Source organism: Osmerus mordax, chromosome 13 (genome assembly GCF_038355195.1).
Source record: "Osmerus mordax isolate fOsmMor3 chromosome 13, fOsmMor3.pri, whole genome shotgun sequence".
Taxonomy (NCBI): domain Eukaryota; kingdom Metazoa; phylum Chordata; class Actinopteri; order Osmeriformes; family Osmeridae; genus Osmerus; species Osmerus mordax.
In genome coordinates, this window is record NC_090062.1 from 7,610,801 (window position 1) to 7,637,211 (window position 26,411).

Genomic DNA, 26,411 nt, shown 5'->3' on the forward strand with positions numbered 1-26,411 from the left:
CTGTTGCTATTGGTTTGGACTGTGTTTGGAATGAGTTGGTTTGCCCAGCGAAAACACAGATTGCAAGATAGCCTTACGTTGACTCTTAATTGGCAAGCAGCTTCTGAGAATCAGATTTCCAAATGCTAATACAGAAACCTGATCCTTCGACCAGTCAAACTATTGAGACCACTGGCAAGTCAGCCAAGAGGTGTTACCAGCAGCTAGCAAGCAGTGTTTATAGCTGGTATGCAGATATCATTGTCAGCTAACCTGATATTTGCCAACCATAGGAGCAAGGAGACACCCAGTAGTTTAACTGAAGTATTGCAGAAGAAAAACTATTTGTACCACAAGCATTTGCATCTCATTATTGCTATGGTTGTCAATCCTATCCACTCTTTACATTTAGCAGACTTACAGTAAGTACAGGGACATTCCCCTGAGGCAAGTAGGGTGAAGTGCCTTGCCCAAGGACACAACTTCATTTTTGCACGGCCAGGAATCGAACCAGCGACCTTCTAATTACTAGCCCGATTCTCTAACCGCTCAGCCACCTGACTCGCTCCACTCTTTCCACTCCAAAATGACTATATTCTGTAATAATAATACATTGTTACCCAGTAAGTATAATGGTACCCATATATTACTCACAAACTGTTCTTATCAAACTCTCAGACACGTCCCTGGTGTCGTTGGAGGTTTCTGAAAGGCCCAACTACTTTCTGCATGTGGACCAGGATGGCCGTCTTAGGGTGACCAAGTGGGAGGAGAGTGAGGCATTCTGGGACCAGGCAACATTCATCCTCCACAGGGACACCTGGATCACCGGTTACGATTCGTTGGAGTCCTTCACCAAAACGGGCTTCTTCCTTCACTACATGCTGTCCTGGGTTCATCTCATGAAATATAAACACACAGACAGCTTCCGCAAAGCCACTCTCTTCAAACTCACAGGTCAGTGTGTGACAGAGTGTGTGAGAGGCTTTGGGGGAAAGGTTATGTGTGCATCTTCAATGGTGGATTAAAATATGTTAGTATATAAAAGTAAGTATATAGAACTATATTTTACATATAAATTAAGTAAGGGTCCAAGAATCAACACAAACTGCTCATTCTTAAATGATCAAATCTAAAACTATGGAACTAATTGAATATTATCGTGAGGAAGCAATAAGCCTGAAAAGACATGGTTTTGGTTACATGCAATCATAAATTACATTTGGTACATAAATGAATAGCTCAACTATGTAAATATATGTTTAGTAAGCAAATATACAGTACATAAAACAGCTCTGTGTGAGTGAAGTGACAAGATGAATCTGTATAAACATTCAAAAGATGAATTACTTGATAAGTACATGTAACTCACCAATTAATAAAATCCATAGGCTGAATCTCTCGATGCAGTCAGATGCTGTAAGCATAATAGCACAATTGGTTAATTCCCCAACTTGTTATGAGAGGCCTTCAAGTCACAGATTTGATAGAGTGCAAGGTAATAATAAACTATTGCACAGTAGACAAGTAGACACAGTAGACAAGACAACTTGGACCCAGATCAATTCTGCTTGCAGCTTTCATCGGATGCAGTGGACTATACATTTTAATCAGTATTTTTGTTAGAAGTAAACCTAAATTCCACTTTCAAATTCCATACTAGCATGGCATTTTAATAATCAACATTTGTTGTGATAGAACATTGGTAAACCTTTACCCCATTCAACTTAGATAGTTTATAGCATAAATAGCAGCTAAGGACCATAACAGGCTTTGATCACATAGCTTGATGTCCAGTCCTCACATGTTTGGGTGAGTCAAAGCAACCCAATACTTACTGTATTTATGTGAGCTATGTGACAGCTGGGCTGCAGGACAAAGAGTTTCACTAGGGGATACAGACTGACCAACCCCCCAACATTAGCTCCTCTAACATGCATGTGCTGCCATTTGTTTAAAACACCCGTTTAACCAGTTAATGGGTGCTTTGTGTGGGTGGCCATGTTTTGCATTGCTCTGTAATAGCAACCCTCTGCAGCTGTTGACTGGCACACTCCTACCTCAGAGCAAAATGAGAGCTTTTGTCAGTGGCGAGTGGCTGATGTGTGCTGGGGAGCTCCTTTAATCACAGTTATGTTGTGTGTATGTCCATGTGTGTGTCCGTGTCTGTGTGTGTGTCAGTGTGTGTGTGGGTGGGGTTGTGTGGTTCAGTGTATGTGAGAGAGGGTTGGGTGGTATGCTATGCAATGGCATCAACCAAACCCCCTTAAGGCTGTTTTACAACAAAGACCCCTCTAGAGAGAGGGGATTTGCCCTCACTAAAACCCAGAATCACCCTCCGGGGGTAGGGGTGAACCAAGAGAGGGGTGGAAAACAGGGTCAAACCCAGGACAGGTATGGGAGAACCACTTGATTTAATTTTAGCCAAACAAAACAGTCAACCACAAGATTTTGAAGTGGCCATGTGAGCATGACAGGTCGCCACTAACCATCTTCCAGGTCAAAGTGCAGGGTGAGGGAAGTTCAGAGTGCTTTGCTCTTTCTCACCACTCTCAGCTCACAGAGACAGTGCCGCCGATGCAAGCTGAGTAATTACCACTGCTAAAAATATGGTGGCATTTGTTTTAGTTAATGGAAAAGTCATACCAGTACTGCATGCAAAAGCAGATAGAATTTCTCGCTGACAGCAGTGGATGCCAGGCATATCAAAGAAGGAAAAGGCCGCAGAGGTTAGGCTGTGTCCAGACCATCAAATGTTGGGCTCGGTTGCCCTAGCTCTCCAGTGGGGTACTAAATGGAGATGAGAATTTTTGAGCTAAAATTACAGAGAGAAGAGATGATCTAAATTTGCTTTGAAGACACAATCTCACTTCCTTTTTTCGACACGGTGATATGTTACACGTCTTCATCTATTCTTATCATTGTGAGGAACTATGACATTTGACACAACTCATGTATTATTATCACACACAACCATATTTGAAAGTGGATTGACCATAGGTAACAGTTGCATTTCAAAATGAATTCCACATTGATGTTAAATGACCAAAATCTCTCACACTCATCACCAGTTTCTTTTACATTCCTAAAATATGTGGTTTTCTGTCAGGTCCAGCTCCAGATATCCCTACTGGTCCTCGGTGCCAGTGGAGGTATGATTCGTGTGTCAGCCCCTGCTTCAAGACCTGCAGTGACCCCTCGGGTGGGGCATGTGTCACTATTCCAAAGTAAGACTTCCTAAGTCCTCATAACACCAATAGACAGTGTCAGCATTCACGGTACCTTCAAAACCCTTTACATTTCAATTTTCTAAAAAAACTATCAAGAGGTGATGTAATTTGAGATTTACATTTTAGATGCACATTGTTAATTTTTGCTTTATCACATAATTCATCTGTAAAGAAAAGTTAGATTTTTTGTACATTTTTATACGATGATTATGATGATGTTCAAAAACAATACGCTTTCTTATGAAGACAACCAAAGACAGTCTTAGATATAACACTGTTTGTCTAGAGAAATAGTTGTTTTCTGGGTCGTGGGGGTTATTTTCAGAGCTGTGTGGCTTTTTCTGTAGAGTGGAGGGATGTCTTCCCATGTGTCCTGCCCACATGGTTCTGGATGAGGTCACCCAGAGATGTGTCCATGTTGAAGACTGTGAGTACTACAGCTTAGAGACTCATAAAATAACCTGCAATTATACATTATGACTACGGCCCTTTTCCTTTCCCCCTTCTCATATCAGAGCGGATATTCATTATCTAAGAATGTGGAATATTTCTTTGGATTGTATTGTTACAAGAGCCAACTTACCATCATACAGTGCTTTGATATAGGTTTGAGGTCTGTTTGTAAAAAATATAATCACTGTAGGATATTACGTTTCTTAGATGTTGACATGTCCACCCATAACATCTGTTTAATCAAGCTCAACACTCTCAATCCCCACAATTCCCAATGCCATGAGAGATGTAGTTGAAGTCTGGCCATAGAGGGACAAATTGGCCCTGCTCCTTAACCCCATTCCACGTCCTTCTTTTTCTGTCTGTCTTTCTTTCTCTATCTCACCCTTTCTCTCGCTCTTTCTCTCCTGACCAGCAGTGATGCTAACAGTTGTTTTATTGTTTGTGCTTAGGCATTAAGCCTCCAGTTGCCGTGCAGCCCATTACCACAACGGCAGTCAGCGTTGAGACAACACCTGCAGCTGTCATTCCTATCACTGCCACCACCACCCCGGCTAGCCCTAGCCTCTCCACAGAACATTCTACCCCTTCCCCCACACCGGGACCCCTCACCACAGCCTCCACCCCAATCCCTATAACTACTTCTGGCATGGCCCTCTCCACTGCAGCTACCACGACAGTCAGATTCACCACTGCTACATCCGCAGTGTATACCCAGACCACAACTATTAGTGTACCAACAACAGTTCCTGAAAAGGTGGTCCTACCAGACAGCACTTCATCCATTCCAGCCCCAGTGTCACACGTCAGTACAGTTGCCTCTCTATCTCCTCCAACACTGCCCCCTACAGTCAGCCCAGAGGGCGTAAAGCCTGTTTCCACTGTAAAAACTACCACAGCTCCAACTACAGTTCCAATAGTCACGACGGAGCAGATTACGTCAGCTCCAAGCTCCACACTTGAGTCTACTGATATCAGCACAGTGAGGACAACACTTTCTCCTTTCCCCGTTAGTACTTTGTTAACCTCGTCCACCAGTCCCACTGCTTCCCAAGAAACACTCTACACCACCTCTACCACCACCTCCCCACCATCCACTGTCATGGTCCAGCCTATGAGCTCCACTGAGGGGCCCACACTTATCAGTACACTGCCCTCTGTCACAGTCTCTCCTCCCAGGGACACCACCAAAGCCACAACACGTTTAGTGGACTTGTCTCCCATTTCAACCACCTCCAGCCTTCGTCCAACAGAAGTTTCAGACGCGCTCAGAGATACAGTCCGGACTACATTACCCATAGCCACCACTGGCGTCTACAATGAGACCAGCACAAAGCTAGTCTTCACTGTGGAAACAGGAAAGACACCAACCACTGAATCACTTCCTCCTGGTGTTACAAGTACAGTTGCTACTACAGAGTACTCTTCTTCACCAGCCTACCCAGTTCACACTGTACCTTTGTCTACACTAGAAGCCACTTCAGCACAAGCCACAGAATCAACCACACCAGTCATTGCCTTCACAACACTTAAAACAACACCATTCACTGGTCCGACACCAACAACACTTTTCTCTGAGGTGACCACTGAGAAGACTGTGCACACAACCCCTACGGAGCTAAGAACTTCCACAATGCCTATACCTGAGCTACCATCAAGTCCCTCTGTTGATATCTTACTTACAACAACATCAACAATTCCTACTCCACCCACCTCAGAACAGGCAGTCTCAACAGAGGAAACTTCATCTGTGTCCACGGCAAAAACGGTACCTGTACCTACAACCCATATCACCACGACAACAGCTGTTGTTCCACCATTGAAGATAACTGATACAACAGTACCTTCTAGACCTACTTCGCAAGTCTATACAGAGAGAACTTCCTGGTCGGTCAGTCTTCCAACTACGGAAAGAACTACAGAGACAACCCAATTCGAGACCACAGCCATAGACTGGGGAACGACCACAACCACCACCAGTGGTCCAATTACTCATACTACACTGACTGTCTCCCCCGATATCGCCCATGTCACCACACAACCACCTAAGATTCTACTACCAACTGACGAATTTTCACCATCTACCTCTACCATGTCAACCTCAACAGAGGCTATGGTTACAACATCAACCACATCCCTGGTGTCACCCGTAGAGACCACAACCATGCTTTTTTCACCAGTAACTTCCAGTCCCATTACTGCTAGTCCCACCACAGTAAAGACCACTGAACCTTGGAGGCCCCCTCATCGTGAAACTTCCTCAACACCCGTATATAGCACTGAGAAGGTGACCACAGCAGAGGCTTCACCCAAACCTTTCACCCCTTTAGTCATCTCCACAACCTCCTCGCCGATCCCTCCCCATCCCCCATCCACTTCACCATCCATTACAATGGCAACTTCTTCTGTCGCTACTACAACTTCAATATTGTCGATGACCACTTCAAAAATCTCAACCTTCCCAGAGCCTTCATCCATGGTGATGTCAACATCAACGATTGAGAAACTAACAACACCGAAACCTCCCCAAGTACTAACAACCCAGCTACTCGAAACACCAAGCATCACAGTCCCCACCAGACCTGAACCACCAAGTACCTTAACCACAACCTTTGGACCAATTACTTTTCAACCATTAAAAGATACCACACCAGTACCTCCAGTGACAGAAAGAGTGAAAGTGTCCACAACAGCCACAACATCTCCACCTTCAACCAGGTCTCCTTTACTGTACACAACTTCCACTACAGTTCCAAGACCAACCACTCACCCAGAGAGGGTCACTACAAGAGTCATCTCTACTACCAGGACTACAATGGCACCAACAACAAGAATTTCCCGGGTAACGACAACCAAGATAACTTCCAGGGTTCCCGTCACAACACAGGTCACCCCTACATCTTCAAAAACAGAAAGGTCTACTGTCAGGACAACTACAGACAGGGTCTCTTTGACTACAAGGTCTCCAGGAGAACCAACAAGTTCAACCACACCTGGCCCACCTACGGCACCTCCAAGTGATACCTCAACTACAGTCTCGCAAGTTCCCATCACCACTGCCCGAACATCCACTAAAGTGGTTACCACTGCCAGCACCTCTGAGTATGACCATACAACCACTGTTCCATCCGCAACAACCACAACTGCTGCTACTTCCATTCCTGTACCTAGTCTGACCACAGTCACAGCCTCAACAGCGGTTCCCATAGGAGTGACCACAAAACCCTCAACACCTACACAAATACATATTACATCCACAGAGAGTTCAAAGACCCCTCCTTATGATAATCAAACATTTACAGCTGGTGTCACTACCACAGAAGTCACACCCGAAGGGACTACAACTTCCACCATCCTCACTTTGTCCCCGACTGCCACTCCCTCCTACACTCCAGAGCCCGAGAAAGTGGAGACCACCCCTGCAGAGCTGAGTCCCACACCAGCACCAGAGTCCCCCTACACCACGGTGAAGACCACCCTGGCAGCAAATATCACAACTTCTATGGTGGTGTCATCCACCAGGGTCTGCACGGTGAGTCTCTTTCTTCGTTCTACGGCTGTAGTATACTGTAACTCAATGCCTCACTTTCTATATGGAGTATAAATCTTGCATCTAACTAGACTTGACTATGTTGTGTGTGGCCTTGTTTCGTATACAAATATGAAGATATTTATTTTAATGTAGAATTCAAAATCAATATACTGTATTCAAATCCCAAACAACCCATAATGTGTTTGTTTTCTTCTACAGCCTCCTTATGCAGAGTTCATTGATGAGTGCACAAAGTACATCTGTGTGAACGGCCAACTGGTGCTTTTCAACAAATCCCAGAACTGCCCCTACAGCTCCACCCCTCCCAACTGCGGCCTTCTGGGCTTCGCCATACTGGTCAATGGGGATAAGTGCTGTCCACAGTGGGACTGCCCATGTAAGAAACACACACACAGGCCTCTGCTCAAACATTATTCCTCTGCTCAAACACCGAATCTCTCAATGACAGAATAGGCCAAGTAGTCTCATACTTGAAATGCTTGACTTCAACACCTTGATATATAAGGTAATTTAATCTTGTTGCCTGTGCTTTCCAGGTCGCTGCTCAGTCTTCCCAGACCTGAATGTGATCACCTTTGATGGTAACAGTGTAGCCATCTACAAGGCAGCCTCATACATTGTGACCCAGCTACCAAACGAGACTGTTAGCATGCTGGTCCAAGAATGCCCAAGCTCTGACTCTGATACGGTGAGGCCATGACACAAGTGTCCCTCAAATAGCTGCAGTGCTCCTATGAGTATTAATTAGCAATGTACCTACTGACTTTGGAGAGCAGTTACAGAGGATGGGGTTCTCAAGTTACTGTAAACTTGGGCTCTTAAGAGTCAGTTGTCAGCAATCTTAAATCTGAAGGTTTTGTTGTTTCAATGTTTTTCTCCAAAGCTCTTATGGAATTTCACCAACTTGTGCCTGGTGGCTCTGAACATAACCCACCAGTCCAACCATGTTATCATTAACAGGCTGCAAAGGAGGGTCAGTCTCCCTTTCTTTTTCTCACACTATCCAGTCTAAGAAGATGTCCCTCACCAATATGATTTGGCAATGTATTTTCTTTTTTTAAATTCCTCCTCAGTTATATGTCAACTCAAGGTATGCCAAGCCAAGGTTCAAGAAGTTTGGCTTTGAAATCCTGGACACAGGCAACATGTATCTGATCCGCACTCCAGCAGGCCTCAGGCTCCAGTGGTTCCACAGCACAGGCATGATGGTCATTGAGACAGAGAGCTACAACAACAAACTGCTCACCATGGGACTGTGTGGTATGTGGTGTATCCAGTTAATGTGGTTTATGGGTACATTGGCATCTGTATGATACGCAGTGGCTCAGTGGAGAGTAATAGAAGCTCACCTGGCCCTGGCACTCATGAAGACTGAGTTATTGAGATGTCATGCGAATTTCAGAGGTGAGCGTGACCATGACTGGAATAATGTCCTTGTCATCTGTGTACTCTCTCTACCCTCCTGTCTTCTTCCCAACCCCCCTCCATATACCCCCACCCACCAGGCTGCTGTGATGGTAACCCTGCCAATGACCTGATGCTATCCAATGGCACCACGGTTGGTGAGAGCGAGGACCCGGGGGTGTTCATCGACAGCTGGCAGGTGCCTAACACCACCAGCTATATCAGCCCCAGCCGTCGGCGTGAGGTCAACTGCTCCACCAGCGACTGCTCTCAGTGTCTGTCCATGCTGAACAACCACTCCTTCATGTCCTGCCATGCTTTCGTAGGTTGACATGTACACACACACACACACACACACATGTGCACACAATGTAAGGACCATCATTAACATCATGCCATGACTATAATAACAGCATTGTTTACTTTTTATCCGTGAACTCTCCCATATCCATATTAGCCCTCCTATCTTCCCTCCCTTGCCCCTGCAACAGCTTTATTGGCCCAAACATACACACATACACACACACCTGTGCACACCACAAAAACTACATACACAGACATGTGTGCACAGTAACGCACGCACACAAACACACAGTTGACTATAAAGGGGAAACAACAGCATTTCTATACAACTGACTGAAGACAGCATTTTTTGCCCAATGTGACAAGTTTATGGGACAAGTTTTGTCCCATAAAGGCAGCACAATTCACCAATGTTGTTGTCTCAAGAATCCTTTATCTTGTCGTCACCTTCCGTGTGTGTAGGTTCCTCCCTCCACATTTTGCGAGATGTGGGTGCGCGATGCGGAGTACGTCAACAATCCGTGTGTGGCACTAGCCGCCTACGTGGCCTCCTGTCACAAGTTTAACGTGTGCATTGAGTGGAGGAGTCCTGACTACTGTCGTAAGAATAGAGGATTTTTACTGCCTTCTTTATTGCCTTTTATTTCTATTTTAGTCAAATGGAGTCAAACCAAGACTCAATAGAGACTCTATCATACTGTACTTTATCAAGTTCATGTTGTTGTCCACTTTTTGTGGTGTCTCTCTTGCTTAAAAAGTATATTGTCTCTCCTCCCCAGCATTCATCTGTTCGGAGGACCTGCGCTACCAGGCCTGCTTGCCTGCTTGCACAGCTCAGACCTGCTCTAACCATGACTTTGATTATGACCCAGAGCAGTGCTCTGGCCTCACCGAGGGCTGTGTGTGCCCAGCGGGGACCCTTCTCCACCGACCGTACTCAGCCCTCTGCATTCCTCCAGAGAAGTGCGGTGAGTGTTTGCCTCCTGATTTCATAAGGCCAGCAAGCACACGAACATGATCGAAACAGAAGAAAAGACGTTAGTTTGGCTCTAAAGTGATACCAGAATGCTTATTATGGTGTGGCAAGTTAGATTACATTACACAATAACCTTATGATGTTATCATTTAAGTGTCTGCTTAAGTAATAAATACATAATGTAAAAAGAATGACAAGCTAAGGCTACGTTGTCGTCTGTGTTCATATGATGTGTCACATCCCATGAAACGCAGCCTGCACGGACAGCTCTGGTCTGCCACGCGGTCACGGCGAGGTGTGGAAGGCCTCGAAAGACGGCTGCTGCATGTACCGCTGTGACAACGACTCCATCGTCCCTGTGGAGTACAACTGCTCCACCGTACCCAGTCCCCTGTGTCGGCGGACAGGGGAGATGGTCATCAGCCTGGCCGATGACACCAGCTGCTGCCCGCAGAAGGCTTGCAGTAAGCAGACTGAAATGACGTCACAAAGACAGCCTCTATTGAGGAGACCTTCTATTACCAGCCGTTGTAGCTTTAGGATCAGAAACCCAAGGCAGACACATGGACACAGAGTGTGCGCTAAAGTAAAACACACACTACGGACCAATGTAGTTGTACAGTTGATTTTGATAGTCAGTGTTGGATTGTCATCGACATCCCGCCCTGTCTGCCCATGCAGTTTGTAACCAGTCCCTGTGTGAAGTCTTCCCCTTGGAGTGCAAGTACGGAGAGAAGCTGGTGTCCTACTTTCGAGAGGATTCCTGCTGTCCTGAGTATGTGTGTGGTGAGTGTTACCTTGGATTCGCAGGTACTGTTGATTACAGAAAATATGGATTTGTATAATTGCTCCTTATTTTCTGTCTGTTACAACAGTACCCCTTTCTCCTTTCAACACACAAGTACAGACCAAAGCTACACATTTCAGCCAAATAACGGCTAGATGATTAATGTGTGCATAGTTGTAATTAACTACTTTGACCTTCTTGTGTGGCACATTACACAGAGTGTGACCCTGAGTTCTGTGAGTTAGACCTGCCCACATGCAGAGAAGACCAAACCCTCATTGCCACAAAGACTGAGGGGAGTTGCTGTCTTGCCCACATCTGCAGTGAGTCACCAAACCATTTGAGACCAAAACGTACTGCTTAGTAAACATTAACATATGCTTTCTTTCAACTCTGTGCTTCTGTGTTCAATGTGTTTTCTGACTTACTTTCTGTCTTTTTGATGCTGTTTACAGTGTGTGGTGCTTGCACAGAGATCATTCCAGAATGCCAGGATGGAGAGGTGCTTACGGTGGATGCCAACAGCACAGACCGCTGTTGCCCCATATACCACTGTGGTGAGACTTACCAAACTCACAAGCACACACACATACACATTATAATGATCACAAACACCAGCAAACTCCCAGTTTCTGCACATACCTGTGCATTATATACTTGATTGTTTCCTGTGTGTGTGTTTGTGTGCAGTGTGTGAGCCGTACCGTTGCCCTGACACCACATGTCCTCTGGGGATGTCCCCTGTTATAGTCTCCAGTCCAAATCAGTGCTGTCCCATGCATACATGCGGTAATGACTCATTATGTTTTCAAATAAACATTGGTCTTTACTTACCTGGTGGTCTTTACCTTCACCTACAGTGAAGGATTTACCTTCTTGTGTTTCTGTGTTTTTGTAGAGTGTGCCTGTGACAAAATCTTGAGGCCAAAATGTGTTATGGTAGGTTTAACTCAGCCGCTTTTTACTAAGACCATAATCAATCCTTGTTGTTTTTTATGTATTGATTGGGTTTATGTATCTGTTATAGGGAGAAACCATGCAGCTTGATAGGGCATTCCAAACTGACCCAGTCAACCAATGTGCCTGCAAGAGATACAACTGTGGTGAGTTGAACATCAAGGACATTGCAAAATCCACACCAGTGATACAAATATCCATGTGTCCTGGTTCTTAGTGTTAGTTCACCTTTATAGCACCAAATACCAACCAAGTTCCTAGATTATGTGTGAAACACAGTTTCTCACCTTTGTCTCTGTGTGCAGTGCGCGAGGCAGTGTGTGTGGACGGGGAGCGGGGTGTGATGCGACCGGGCCAGACCCTGGTGGAGCACAGCGAGGACGGCGTGTGTCACACCGCTCAGTGTACCCGCGGTCTGGACACCAGCACAGGCTACCACCGCATCCGAACCACCAGCACCAACTGCTCCGCACTGTGCCAACTGGTGAGTAGGCCATGTGTTAAATGTTAGCTGATGCTAATGCTTGCTATTTCAGTTTACATTTGATTTATTTTGCATATACTTTCATCTAAAAGGCCCAAAATATAGTGCATAATGTTCATAAGTACAGCATGCAGTTCTACTAGTATTACAGTATTTAGAGCCAAGGAACAGTCAAAATTGTACCAGACAGTATAACATCTTCAATTGTATATCTCCTGTGACATGATCTTCTGATTCTTTGTGTATATTTTTTTATTTTACTGCATTTCAATACTGTAGCATTAATATTACATTTCCTATGAGTGTTGTCACTGTGTAACATAAATCCCTCATATATGTTATTTCCACTACATCTATTTGACCTCGATAACAGGCACTGATAGTTCTGCTACTGATACAAATGTAGTAATGTGTTTACCTCTGTGTTTTAGAATCAAATATATATCCCTCCTAAAGACCAGACAACATGTTGTGGTGTGTGCAAGAACATTTCTTGCCTGTACCAAAATGAGAATGGTACCTCAGTACTCTATAAGGTAGGACCGATTCGCAATAGTTCCGGGTATTGGTTGCACTGGTTAAATTCCCCAAGTTGTATTCATTACATACCCAATTGGTGTCTGCATAAAAGTTTAATTTACCCAATAGAGTGTACATTGTATTATTTGTTGTTATTGATGTTGATGTTGTTCTTCAGCCTGGGAAATCCTGGGTGTCCAACTGTGTGAAACACGACTGTACTGACACCCTGTCAGGCCCCACCCTGGTGACCTACTCCTACAGCTGCCCCCCCTTCAACGAGACAGAGTGCATGAAGGTCAGAAACACATACACAGTTTGAATACATCTATTATGTATAGATGCAGACATAGACACAGAGCCTCAGAACTCTTTATGTATATTTTTTTAATGACTGTGAATGTTACCACTCCAGATATTTACATTTCTAACTGGTTTGAACCCTAGATTGGTGGAACCATTGTAAGTTACATGGATGGCTGTTGCAAGACATGTGAGTATCTGTTCCATATTCCACAGTGTAGGTACAGTAGCTACAGAGCTACCACCTGCTTACAAGGAAGTGTTCTGTGGTTGCCTATTGTCTGTTAACATGTTTTACAAAATACATGTTTGCCCTTGGTTACCTCATTAAAATGTTCTCCTCAGCATTTAAACTATTCTCCATCAGCTGAATGTTTTTTAAATAAACACACATTTTAAATATATTAATTTTATTACAACATAATTGAAAAGTAAATAGCAACATGCATACATCGGATTTTTCATTCATGTGTTCATCTGCAAGCTGACCCTCATGTACCAATCCCACCAGGTACTGGATATTCCCTCTTCCCCTTCCCTGTTAGTCCTTTGACACCTACAGTTAACACAAACTGTGAACGAGGTACCAGACACGGTTTAAGAACAAGGCTTGCCAGCACCATTGTTGATATCCAACAATGTACTCCCTATCAACATCCACAGGATACCTCAAAGCCCAAAAGTCCAGTGTTGTATTTTGTGGGAAAAAATAAGAAAATAAATGTTTTCATTCCATTTGTTGCATCAGATTTTCCTCGAATTTTGTGGATCACGTACACGATACTGCTCAAATCTTTCCCCATTTTGCACTGTCTGGGCAGTGCATTGTTGATTGCCAACAATGTACTGTTGGTAGTGGCCAAGTAGTCAGCATTCATTTAGATGTCTGCATGAGTGTGTCAGTAGATACTAATCTGTTAGAATTGGTGTGCACAGGTGTTGGGATCTATTGGTAAAGTTTTGGGTAATATGGTATTGTAATTTATTGAAGAATACACTTTAAAACACTGCATAGCATAGACTAGCATAGCATAGAAATGCAATCCATGCAATCCAGCATATCCATAACAGTAGTTTCCTTTTCATATTTGAATACACATTTGACAGGATTTCATACCATATTACCCAAATGATGACATCGCCTTATAACAAGTGATATATTTTCTTAAACAAACTAAGATGAACATTCTTCTTCTGCATGGTCTATTAACAAGCTGTACAGCCACGTTACTAAACATTCTGATTAGAAACATACATTTTGTTAGGTACAACCGTGAATGTTTGAATGTTTTGAACCGTGAATGTTTTTTCTCAAAGATAATTGAATATAACATATATATATATATAATATATATGTTTTTCCAGTCTGGAATATTTAGTTGTTGCTATTGTGTGACTTCAAGTTGTAGAACGTAGCTCTTACTGTAAAGACACCTAATGTATGTGCAATATCACATATGGTATCATTCAACTCATTATGAATGATCAACTTGGCAGCCATTTGGGGAAAGATGTCTGCGATGCTTGTACCAACAGCAAGCGTCACAGACTCAGAAAATGTATATATCCTTGAATCAAAGGCGTTTACTGTAATTACAGTTTTTGTATATTTTTATAATACTTTTTTTAACCTCTCACCCATTTCTTACTAAAACAGATTGTGAATCAATTTTGTGCATGTTTGACACCACTACAGTCAGATATCTGAAATGATCAAACAGACTGCTCACAGTGTATTGCTTCCTCTTTGGTTTTGTTGTTTATTTCAGGCTAGTAGTTCAACGCTCTGCTTATTGGATATCTTTCCAATCTGTTTTCCTTGTTTTTGTCAATGCAGGTAAAGAGGATGGAAAATCATGCCAGAAGGTGACAGTGAGGATGACAATTAGGAAGAATGACTGTCGCAGTAACAGACCGGTACGTTTTAAGGAGGGACATTTTTATGTCTTTCAATTATTTTTTTTAACACACAGAATCAGACATATTTTTTACTGTGTGCACTCAAAGGGATTTTTGTTTTCTTTCCCTCCAGGTAAACATTGTTTCATGTGATGGCAAGTGTCCCTCGGCCAGTATCTACAACTACAACATCAACACGTATGCACGCTTTTGCAAGTGCTGTCGTGAGATGGGCCTCCAGCGGCGCTCCGTGCAGCTCTACTGCAACGGCAACTCCACCTGGGTCAGCTACTCCATCCAGGAGCCCACTGACTGCTCCTGCCAGTGGTCTTAATGTCTACACACACACACACACAAACACACACACATGAACAAACACAACCTCACCCCCCCCCCCCCCCCCACACACACACACACACACACACAATTAAACAAACAAACACAGTCAAAGGACACGCATATACACACACACTTAAGTCACACACTTTTTATGGAGAGACTAATGCATGTCAGAGATGAACTAGGAGTCTGGGAGCATATGCATGCTTCTGTGTAGCAGGTTGTGAGGCTTTTGGGCTGGTGGAAGTAAGACTGGGAATAAAATTGCCTCTTTGCGTTGATTACAAGGGAGTGAGTAGTGGGTGCAAAATTGGCAGTAAAACTTGTAGTGATTTACTGTTACATTGCATAACCAAAAGGCACAGTACTGTACACTTTATGTTTATATGTTTTATTCGTGAATTCTTATCTTTCATTCTAAGTAGTCAACCTAAACGTGTGATACAGGTTAATTGTCCCAATGTAGAAGACTATTTGGCCATGTATAAAGTGAGGGGAACTTATGTAAAAACTAAACCTGGTTATTTGGCCATTCTATTTTATGATGATGTGGTGCAGGCACAGTTCTGCAAAGTAGTCTATCCTTTAAGGATTCTCAAAGACAGCCCCACATGTATTTATTTTGTAGGTAACCCCCTTTGTGTAGAACCCATGTTTATCATTGAATTGATTCAAGTTGTGCCTCGTTTGTAAATACTTAAATTCCCTGTTGTGCTTATCAAAATATTTTTACATTTTCATATTATATAGTTGTTTTACATTTAGAACTATAACACTTCATTATATGTTGTTTATCACATAATATTAAAGATGCTTTATATAACCCATGCTAGACAGGTGTTGCTAAATAATGAAAATCAAACTGTATGTTGAGCACTTTATTTATTTATTTCCTTACAACATAGTGCAGCCTTTTTCTTGTCATGATTTCAGATAAGCATTTGGCACTGTTATCTTGTACTAGATTTTGTCTTAAGCGCAGGCCTATTCAATATTTGGGAATGCTTAACAGTAATTTTACCATATTCCTGTGTAAGTACTAATACCTGTAGAAACAACATAGGAACTGTTATATAATGACATGGTTCACCATTTAGTGAGATAGATATGGTGGAGGGGAATCAAGAGGAAAATTGGATGTTTGGTTCAATCTTTTTTCTGTAGCACAACTTTCTGGTTCCACTTTCCATTGAAAACCATAATTTTCCTATATCCATTTTCCTTGTTTCACTTGTGTAATACCCTTTGTGTAGTACCAAGTAATTACATAGCAGTTCTTATGTTATAACTATAGGTATTACTATTGCACAGTTCGGACATATGTCCGTCATGTTTTGATTATGTTGAATACCAAAATATATATGAAAGATAATTTGGGTATATTATTTTCACGTATTATCCATTGTGTTTGTCTTGATCAGAAAATGTAATTTTATGACAAACCACTAGTCAAATTGCATTCCCTTTATAATATTAGTGTCAAAATGTTTGTTTCACATAAAAAACTGAAGAATGTTTGGAAAATCTGGATACAAATGTAGGATAATTGTTTTCTACTGAAAAACGTAGGTGTCAGTAGGTGATTGGATTGGTAAATTATTGGATTGGTTAATTATTGGATGAGTTAATTACACATTTAATTGTTAAAGGAAATATTAAAAGCATCCACAGAGTGCAATTTAACTGAATGTGTACCATACTAAATGTAAATTGGGCTTTTCAATAAAAGTGTCCTGAAAAAAAAGCTAATGTTGATTGATGTATTTCCAGGTGATCTGTGATATGTGGGTCTTATTCTTAAGTTAAAATACATATTAAGTGTGTGATAAAATAAGATGTGAGATGTGACAAATGTGAGAAAGAGATTATAAATTGATTGATTCAGGTAAACAGCCAGACAGAAGAGCCAATATATACGCCACAAAAGCACAGCACCTCCAGCAGCCACCTGTCCATCTTAAACAATAAACGGCTCATTCTACTCTCTTAAAGTTGCACTGGAAAAAGGGTTAACCTTGAGGGTCACCCTTAAACCTCAGAGCTGATTCCTAAAGAGTGTGAGCCAAACCACACACACACACAAAGACGAGTACACACATTCATGCTTTGTCTCTATCTCTCCCCTTATCCCCTCTCACTTTTAAACTAACACACTCATGCACACACACACACACCCTTCCCCCAAGTGCAATGTAATTTGCCCCTGCAGCTGTCTACTCCTGGAACATTGGGATATTGTCCTGTAGGACGTGTTCAGAGGCATAACAAATGTCCCTGGAGCAAATGGAGAAACAAGATGTCCCAAACCGCAAGGTCCTTAAAACCAGCCCAAAGTCGTGCAGAAACTGAAGTGGCATGTGTATGTGTGTGTGTTTGTAGGTAAGTGTGTGTGCACATGTGAATGTAGGTAGATATGTGTATTTGTGCATCTATATGTGTGCACTAGTTTAGTTGTGTATGTGTTTATACATTTGTGCCCTTTCCTGTGTTGTTTCACCAGTGTATGCATTTGCATGTGTGCACCATGGTGTAATCCAGCACTGGGCACGTGAACAGGTTTGCGTGTGCTGTCTCGTGCAGACATTGCCCCAGTGACGGATTACCGCCAAGTGGTAGAAGCGTGTCAGCTCCATGGATCGTGGGGCAGGCCCCCTGATAGATGTGTAGTGACTTAGTCTCCATAGAGTGACCATTGTTTTCTCCAAAGCATGGTAGATTAAGCACCCCTTAGCCCCCTTAAACCAGGGAGCCTGGCTGTACAGGTGCCTTATGCTCCAGGGATACCCTGTGGTTACACAATCAAGCTAGTGTCACCCGTGTCATGCCATCATAAATTTGCCTGTAGAATGCCAATAATAGGTCAAGTGCTATCCTGATTCAGTAATCCGGGGAACATAGCAATACTGCAGATGTGTGACGACTACTTATCTTGCTGTCCCACATCTTTTCTGTGCTCTTCATCTGAACCTTAAAGTCTTATACTGTGGGTAATTACTTTACTGTTCAGTCATTTTCTGGCCCACAATAGTATTTTCAAGAATAACACCACTAGTAATGCAAATACAATACTGAAATGCATGGTGAAAACATCGTAAAAAGGTTGCAGTAAAACATTTCCCTGGTGTAAGGATAAAATCATCAGACTGACATACAGTACTAAGTGCTGCTCAGTTTCTATAAACAGATATTTGAACCAATTACAGTAGAGTAATGTACACACAGTCTCAATTACAGTGAGAAAAGACATCTTAGGGAACCGTCAAGAGTATCTGATATCAGGTATTTAATATATATATATATTCAATTGGACATTTAGGTCCCAATTCACATTTGGAAGTGTGACAACTCAGCTCTTTACCCTGCTGGTTGTCTAATCTGGTCTACCGGTAATGGTCCACCGGTGAAAACTCTTACATACAAGTACATACTCCTGCCCCTTATGAATTTATGAACCTTTAGAAGAGGTGTAGATTTTACATTACCTTTACATTACAATGTATCGATACATACATTGTTGTGGCACCAATGTAAACATGTCACAGTTTAGTGCTAAGCCTAGTAATACAAATTCAGTCTGCATTGTTGTCTTTTTCTTCCATTGGATTCTATTAACCCTTATCTTCGGGTCATTCTGACCCATCAGTCGTTGTGACCCACCGTCGTATTGCGACAACTTTACCGCATACAAAAAACAAAGTGAAGTATTTTCTTTTAACTGTTGGGCTGTCTCAGACCCCCCACATTGCGAAGGTTAAAAGAAAAGTATTTTTATTTGTTTTTGTATTGGGTAAAATTGGGTAAACACAACGATGGTTTGTTATGAACCTTTGGGTCATGTGACCCGAAGGCAGCACAAGGGTTAAGGCATAACAATGTAATCATGGAAATCAATCTGATGCCTACGTTGTTGTGTGAAGAATGGCGCAGCTCCCTGGCAGCACTAACTACACAGCTTCTCAGTACTGGGAGGGATAACTCACAGTGAAGATGCCCGTCCTGAAATGTTACAGTGGACATAAGCACAGCTTCACCATTTATAGCCCATACTGCAGGCCTGAAAGAAGTTTATGCCAGCTGGAGTAGGAAAATCACACTGAATGATTAAGTAGAATCATGGTTTCTTGATTTGTGACTCCTTGTATGTCATTGATCATTTCCTGAAGTCGCTGTTCATGAACCCCTTGGTGCTAGTCAGTGAAAGTGGATGGTAGTCTCATTTATTTGGTAGTTTTATTTGACCCCAACTTATTCAGCATTATCAGGTTTCTGAGGAGACATTCCAAATAGAACTCAAAATAGATGTGGTATGCCTAGAGAACCTCTGGGGGGAGATAGTGAAGCACATGTCCATCACAAAGAGAACCTATTTGGATGCAAAATGTAAACTAAATGTAAAAAAATAAAATTAAAATCAGCAGACACTTTTATCCAAAGCTACAAAGAGGGGGTATTCAAATCTGGGACTTTCTGATCTGCATTTAAATTATCTACCACTGAGCCATACCAATTCAGAAAAGAGACAAGTCATAATATGTAAGTATTGAAAAATAATGTAATTATTTCAATAGAAACATCATTAAATAGAGCTCTATTGTACCTCAAATATAAACGTGCTGAGTAGATAGTATGGTTTTGACTTGAAAATCCTTCTATATCAGCTTTGTCACCAAAATCTTCTCTCTGTTCAATCTTTGTTTTAGAAAACATTGTTTACTTTGCAATGAGAGACCATCTTTATTTGTTCATAAACTCAAGCTGTGCAAGTGTGTTGTTATGACCAGCAGTATCAAAAGACTTTGCGGACACTTTAAAAGATCTTAAGCTGGGCTCTTTTGAAATGAAAGCTACACAGGCTAAACTGCTCAATCTTTAACCGACAAAGAAAAAACTACAATTGAAAAACTGTGAAACACAGCAGATGTTCAGTCTGGCTGGCACAAGCTGCTGACAGCCTCTGGAATGCAAGTCTCTTCCATGTGTGAGACCAACCATGTGCCTGTGTTGTGTGTTTTACTTGGTATGGACTATGCACAGTTATAGTCCCCTACCTACATGTTATCATCATAACAATAAAAACAGAACAAGCTTAAAGCATTTATCAGCATTGCAGCGTTTAGCAATCCTGATTTCAACCTGAGATGAGATTTAGCTGTGATGAAATATTCCTGGGTGGGTTAATCAAGGACAAAGCATGAATAATGTAAAATAAGTTTAATCTATTTTCTCAGCATGTGACTTCAACACTAGTCAGAGCTTTTGTCCCATGCAAGTTTTTCTCTAAGTACTTTCTGTCCTTTATGGTGCAAAAATAGTAAGTACAGAAAGATTGAGCTAGATGTGTTACCCATCCAAATAGATAATTAAGTATAGCTGACAATAATGACAGTAGTTAGTTATGTCATTAAAGTTTTTATGGTTTTATATTATGCTATTACCTAGTGCATTTTTTTCTTTTAGAAGGGAGTTCCAACATCAACCTTTTGTGTTTAAACATAAACAACAATGTTGACTACCTTCTATTTTTCTGGGTAAACATAAACTTACTTGACACTCTCAGCTAAACAAACAATAAAGTTAGTGAAGAGTCCATATAACCACTTGTAGCAGTTGTGCAGTTGCAAGATATTAGACTTGGGCTTCACAATAAATGCACCAACCTTCCAATTTATCAGGTTCACAATTGACACATTTATTTATATATTGATGACATTGACTATTGGGCATCAAAACACATCTTTACTTGGAGACATGAAATTAGTCAATCACATCCTACTGTTGTCATAAATCCACAAAACCAGCGGGCTAATGGATCTAGATTCTAGGGTAAAGGTTGATCTGAAAGTTGAAGGTTTAACTTTTCTATACTGGAACCTGCAAGTATGGCAATGATTCTATCCATCAACTGTACTTTAACGACCCGGCTAATACCAGAAGAGGAGGACATGTTTCCTGATCTATTTTATCCCTTTCTATCTCTTCTTTTGACCATTTGATTTATCTTTGCTCTCAACCTTTGGGGCGCAGTGAAAAATGACCCCCTCTCTATTTTTAAACCCTGGCACAAGGTTGGGTGATGTGAGTGTTTTACAGGGTTGGGTGGTATGAGTGTTTTACAGGGTTGGGTGGTATGAGTGTTTTACAGGGTTGGGTGGTGTGAGTGTTTTACAGGGTTGGGTGGTGTGAGTGTTTTACAGGGTTGGGTGGTGTGAGTGTTTTACAGGGTTGGGTGGTGTGAGTGTTTTACAGGGTTGGGTGATGTGAGTGTTTTACAGGGTTGGGTTATGTGAGTGTTTTACAGGGTTGGGTGGTGTGAGTGTTTTACAGGGTTGGGTGGTGAATGACAAAGTGTACTCAACAAATGCAAGCACAGAATATCCAGCATTGCGTGGATAAATATTTAAATTGATTTAATTTCATCTTGGAACAATGCGTGACTTCCATTGGTACAAAATAAAGACTTTTCAAAGTTTGTTATTAAGAGTTTTGAAATGTACCAAAAACAATATTTCTATTGAGCAAACAGTACATACTTACTTTCAGGAAAGAATAAAGAAGGACATCCAAGTAGAGAGCAATGTCATTCAAACATTGTCTGCTCTAATTGTTAATTCATCACTTTTCACAGGTATTCGGTTTAGCTCAATCAACCCTGGTAAACAGTTTCTCTAGCCAATAGTCAGCTGACTAACAAGGATGCTACACAAATAGTTCAAAAGCTATGTGAGCGTTGTATCCACATGTGTCTATTCACATGTGTTTTACATGTGTGTATATGTTCATGTGGGTATATGTGTGTGTGTGTGTGTGTATGTGTGCAAGCATTAGCTCCTACAATAGTGTGTGTACATTTGTGTGTGTATTTCAGTTGTGTGTGTATATTTCTAGAGGGAATGATCGGGGCCCCTGGGCCTCTTTGGTTGCAGGCAGGCAGACTGGCTGGCACCCTCAAAGACGCCTTCTCATCCCTCGGACAGCTGTTGTCTCTATGACGACAATGGAGAGCCAATGTGGAGAGAGGGGCCAGTGCAGGGAGGCAGGGGAGGCTGGCAGGGAGCACTCTAAAAACAAACAACTACTTCCAAACAAAAGTATTCTTCCTCAACACACCTTGCTACCAGTTACTTTCTTTTTTTTTTAAACAGTACAGTACACACATTTTTGGACAGGTGATTTTGTTTTCTGTTCACACCAATGGATGAAATTATAAAGTACGACACAGAATTCTTGAATGTAATCCTGAATTGTCTTTGAAGCTGCTCAGCTCACCTGTAATGAATTACATTGTGGTAGACAGTCTGCTTACAGTATATTCCTGGTAGAGCAGTCTGAGTTCATGGAGCATGGACCTAAAGTACCTTGCTGTATACATACTGTGCAGAGTTGTATTGCTAAATCAATACAGACTGAATCAAGGAAGACCCAGGTGCTTACGCTATGCACACACGCATGCACATCGTATACTGTATACTCTGCTGCCTCCTGTTGGTCAGGTAACCACATTATCTCAATCGGACGGAACTGAATAGTGTGTGGCAGTTCTGAAGCTTATTGCAGTGTGACATTATCTCTACAAAGCAGACTGATTTTTTCAAACCCAACCTCATTGTTTTCTCTTTAGTAAGGAGATGCCATCATGCTGTTAAAATGCACTGGCTTGGTAGTAAAAGAAGTATAAAACATACACACACATTTACATACCGTTCTGTACACACAGCATAGAAAGAGAGAGAAAGAAAGAAAGAGAAACCAAGGTGCTTGCAATGAAGAGAAGCAATGACTAGGGGGCTGCTTTGAAGCTGCTCCTGTGAGAAGTGACGAGCATAGCTTGGCAGGGTGAGGAATGACACCAATGTTGAACTAATGGATCTAGGGGGCACCGTGCGTGTCACCCTCTGTGTAAAACAGCTACAACAACTGTGTGACAACCAGTGACCACAACCACTTCAGAGACCAAAGCCAATGTTTCTCAACTTCCCCCAAGGATACGGGATGGTTTTATTAAAACGTTATACAGTTTAAACCATTGAGTTTAGTTCAGGTTATTTTTGGTAGGAGTTCGAGAATTACAATTATGTTGGCTTGGAAAAGATATGCAAGATTCTGTTTCATTATGACTTCACACACAAAATTCAACACATTGGCATGTGTGACACATTATGTATATGTGTATTCATGTAAGCCTTGTCTGTCCAGTGAACATTCTCCCTCAGTGCTTGGATCACGGATATTGAGGGCAAACTGACACCCCAGTGATCCTACGGTAATGTTCACATATGCTGCTTTCATTGCTTGTGAAGTGTATGGGATATCAGAGGGAGATCTACATGATGTTTCTTGACTCACTCAGTGCTGAGCTTCAGACTGGTCTGAATGAACCCTGATACAGAGGAGGACTGAGACTTACCCCCAGACTGCTTTGATTCCCGTGAGTTCAACAGCAGCTGTCCTCAGCCTGGTCCCCAACACATGTCCATCCAGCCCGTCTGCCCTGGATGTACTGGACACACAGCACAGGGAGAAGGGCTCACAGTTAAGTATTTGAAGTATTTGAAGTATTCAATCTCACACCAGAAAACAAATTACGTTTGATTTTAAGGGGTTGATCAAGAAAACGTCCACAATGGCAGACAAATCATTTATGGATTTGAGAAAGATGATTTGATCAAATGCCAGGTAAGGTATGAAAACAGGAATACATTTGTTCTAATGTTTTACTTCAATACTCCTATAGCTCTTGACAAATGCTCAGTAAAAAAAATGCTGAAATGCAGTTTAACTCTCCGGTTTGTCTTACACGTTCATTTATGACCTGCTCCTTCTTCCTGTCCTGATCACATGTCCATTACATATGTCACCACAGTAGTCACTTTAATAGACCCTGTGTCAGCCTCTTAAGGAACAGAGTCCTCTCTGTGTTTTTGATGCTGTAATTTATGTCTGGTGGGAGGTGAAAGAAAACATCCTGGTGTCAGAATCATACGAACATGCGGCTGTTTCTTGACAACGACAAGCCCAGACACTGGGAGTTCCATGAGAGCCTGGGCCACGTTCCTGTTACCCATGCTGAAGAAGTCATTGGCCAGATGACATCCAACCAAGGAGTGCGTGACATTTGTCCCCTTCAACAGGAAGTGACCTTACTCCTTATAGCTAGTGGGGACAGATTGAAGAATCAGGTCTCTTTGTTTTAGTGTTTATCATTGACTTAACCTTTGACCTCGTGCAGGGGAAAGGATTGATCTGTTTTGTAGTGTGGACAGGCCACACATTAATGGCATTAATCTGTTCTCAAGATTCACACTTCTCCAAAATACATGCCTGTCTTGTCTGGCAATTCAGTACACACATTATGGCTGCTGTATCGTCATTGCTCTGTTTTATCACCGGTAGATCAGAATGATTTGCCTTTGTGCTGCCAGAATAATTAACAGAATAGAGTGGTATTGGGAACTCATTAACCATCAATCAGTTGATTTTAAGTTGTTTATTGAGTTCTTTATGAATTGGCTAGAGAGTCACGCTTGAGTAATCAAAGAGTCTAGATCTGCATCTGGATTAGAGCTTTAGCCGCTGCCTGTCATTAGCCACTTCTTATTAGAACACCAATATTGTGCTGTGAAACCTTGAAAAGTAGACGGCAATGTTGAAATCCAGGGTGTTTCAATGACTGAAAAACCTAAAAGTAACAATTAGGTTTTTTCTAATTGTTTCTGCATCATAAACTCAAATCCAAGATAAACGATAAAATTGAACTTTTTTTGGAACAGAAATTTTGCATTCTGTAAATAGTCACACTCAAATGTAGATTCACATTGAAACTCAAGACACCAGATTTCACTGTCTCTTAATTACAATACTTTTGACTATAGTTGTTTACGTTTAACAGTGTATTGTGCAATTGATTGATGTATATTTCTTTGAGTAAGAACCCGTCTAATCTTCAGAGTGAAGGCAAAGATCGCCAGTTCTGCCTGTACAACTGTAATCTATCAGGCCAAGCCTAAAAATTGCAGTGATGAGTGTACGGTATATTACCAGCAGAGCACAGCATAGCTTAAATTCCTTCTAAGTATAGCCAACACATAGAACTACAGTAAGTATACAGAGAACATCCAGTTAAGCATGATTCACTTGAAGCACGGCAGAACCAAACTCCATAAAGTTAAGTACAAAATGACTAGAATCTGGTGAAAACTAATCCTTGCTTAGAGATCTTGCGGTCTTCTTATACAACTTCATAGCTGACCAATGCAACAATATCATTATGAAATAAATACAAGTTTATTGAATGGATTGAGGATTTGGGTTCTTTGCTGTGAGGTCAATTAAGAACCAGGACCAATCAGAGTGAGTGGACAGGGCAGAGGGGTGACATGGTTTAGCTGCTCAGCACCCAAGTCAAAGTGCAGGTGGGGAATCCCAGCAGGCTATTATTCACACACATTATACCATGACCATGGGTCAGCAGCCCCAAGGTCATGCAACAGGAAATAAACGTAAAAGTTTGCGTCTGCAAGTGCCTTAAAATACCCTAAAACTCCTTTTACGAGAGAATCGCAGTATCTTTACACCTGTTAGGATGACTTTAAGGCCAAGTGTAGCCATAACACAATCAAAAAACTATTTATATCTGTGTTCTCTTTTAATTAAGATTGATAGGGAAAAAGCAGTCAATGGTTACAAATGATTAATAGAACATGTTAACAGCTTGTGGTTGGGAAATAACTATGTTACAATGTTCTATGAGATTGAGATATGCCAGGTTTTCATTGAATGATGTTGCACAGCTTGAGATTGTGAGCAGTTCTTTAAGTTCAAGGTTAGAATTATTAGTTTCATGATGAAGTCATCTTTTTTTCCACGACCTGATGACAGTAGTTGTGACTAAATGTACAAATAGTCCTGTAACTTTGTGTAGAACTTTCTGACTATCCATTTGTATTCTTGACAACTAACATATGTGATATATCTGACAATCATATAAATGAATAGATACAGGACAATACTTTTGAAATGTAATCCATTTAGCATTTATCCAAAGTGACATACAAATATTGCATATAGAAAGTGATGGAAAATCAAGGAACCTGGGTAGCATCAAAGTGGATCCTTGCTTAATCATCCGAGGAGCTACTACTGGCTGGATGGAGGTTACTGCTGGAACATTGTTTGAAGGTTTTGAGATGGTAGAAAAACTTTAAAGGCACGTATCTTGAGCTGCTACA

At 41.7% G+C, this 26,411-nt stretch overlaps 1 protein-coding gene across 1 annotated transcript in view; it reads left to right on the plus strand.

Annotated features, from left to right (window-relative positions):
- The window catches only part of otog (otogelin), a 39,590-nt gene extending 24,409 nt beyond the window's left edge, over window positions 1–15,181 (plus strand). Inside the window, exons 31-56 of the mRNA XM_067249423.1 lie at window positions 658–936; window positions 3,089–3,206; window positions 3,557–3,636; window positions 4,115–5,081; window positions 6,305–6,679; window positions 6,834–7,194; window positions 7,414–7,591; window positions 7,752–7,903; window positions 8,099–8,188; window positions 8,289–8,475; window positions 8,721–8,941; window positions 9,385–9,523; window positions 9,702–9,890; window positions 10,153–10,362; window positions 10,580–10,684; window positions 10,904–11,008; window positions 11,141–11,242; window positions 11,376–11,474; window positions 11,584–11,624; window positions 11,713–11,788; window positions 11,948–12,126; window positions 12,558–12,662; window positions 12,824–12,943; window positions 13,093–13,138; window positions 14,786–14,865; window positions 14,981–15,181. Coding sequence (XP_067105524.1) covers window positions 658–936; window positions 3,089–3,206; window positions 3,557–3,636; window positions 4,115–5,081; window positions 6,305–6,679; window positions 6,834–7,194; window positions 7,414–7,591; window positions 7,752–7,903; window positions 8,099–8,188; window positions 8,289–8,475; window positions 8,721–8,941; window positions 9,385–9,523; window positions 9,702–9,890; window positions 10,153–10,362; window positions 10,580–10,684; window positions 10,904–11,008; window positions 11,141–11,242; window positions 11,376–11,474; window positions 11,584–11,624; window positions 11,713–11,788; window positions 11,948–12,126; window positions 12,558–12,662; window positions 12,824–12,943; window positions 13,093–13,138; window positions 14,786–14,865; window positions 14,981–15,181 — 4,805 coding nt within the window. The remainder of the gene's footprint in view (window positions 1–657; window positions 937–3,088; window positions 3,207–3,556; window positions 3,637–4,114; window positions 5,082–6,304; window positions 6,680–6,833; window positions 7,195–7,413; window positions 7,592–7,751; window positions 7,904–8,098; window positions 8,189–8,288; window positions 8,476–8,720; window positions 8,942–9,384; window positions 9,524–9,701; window positions 9,891–10,152; window positions 10,363–10,579; window positions 10,685–10,903; window positions 11,009–11,140; window positions 11,243–11,375; window positions 11,475–11,583; window positions 11,625–11,712; window positions 11,789–11,947; window positions 12,127–12,557; window positions 12,663–12,823; window positions 12,944–13,092; window positions 13,139–14,785; window positions 14,866–14,980) is intronic.
- Window positions 15,182–26,411: the final 11,230 nt, after the last annotated feature.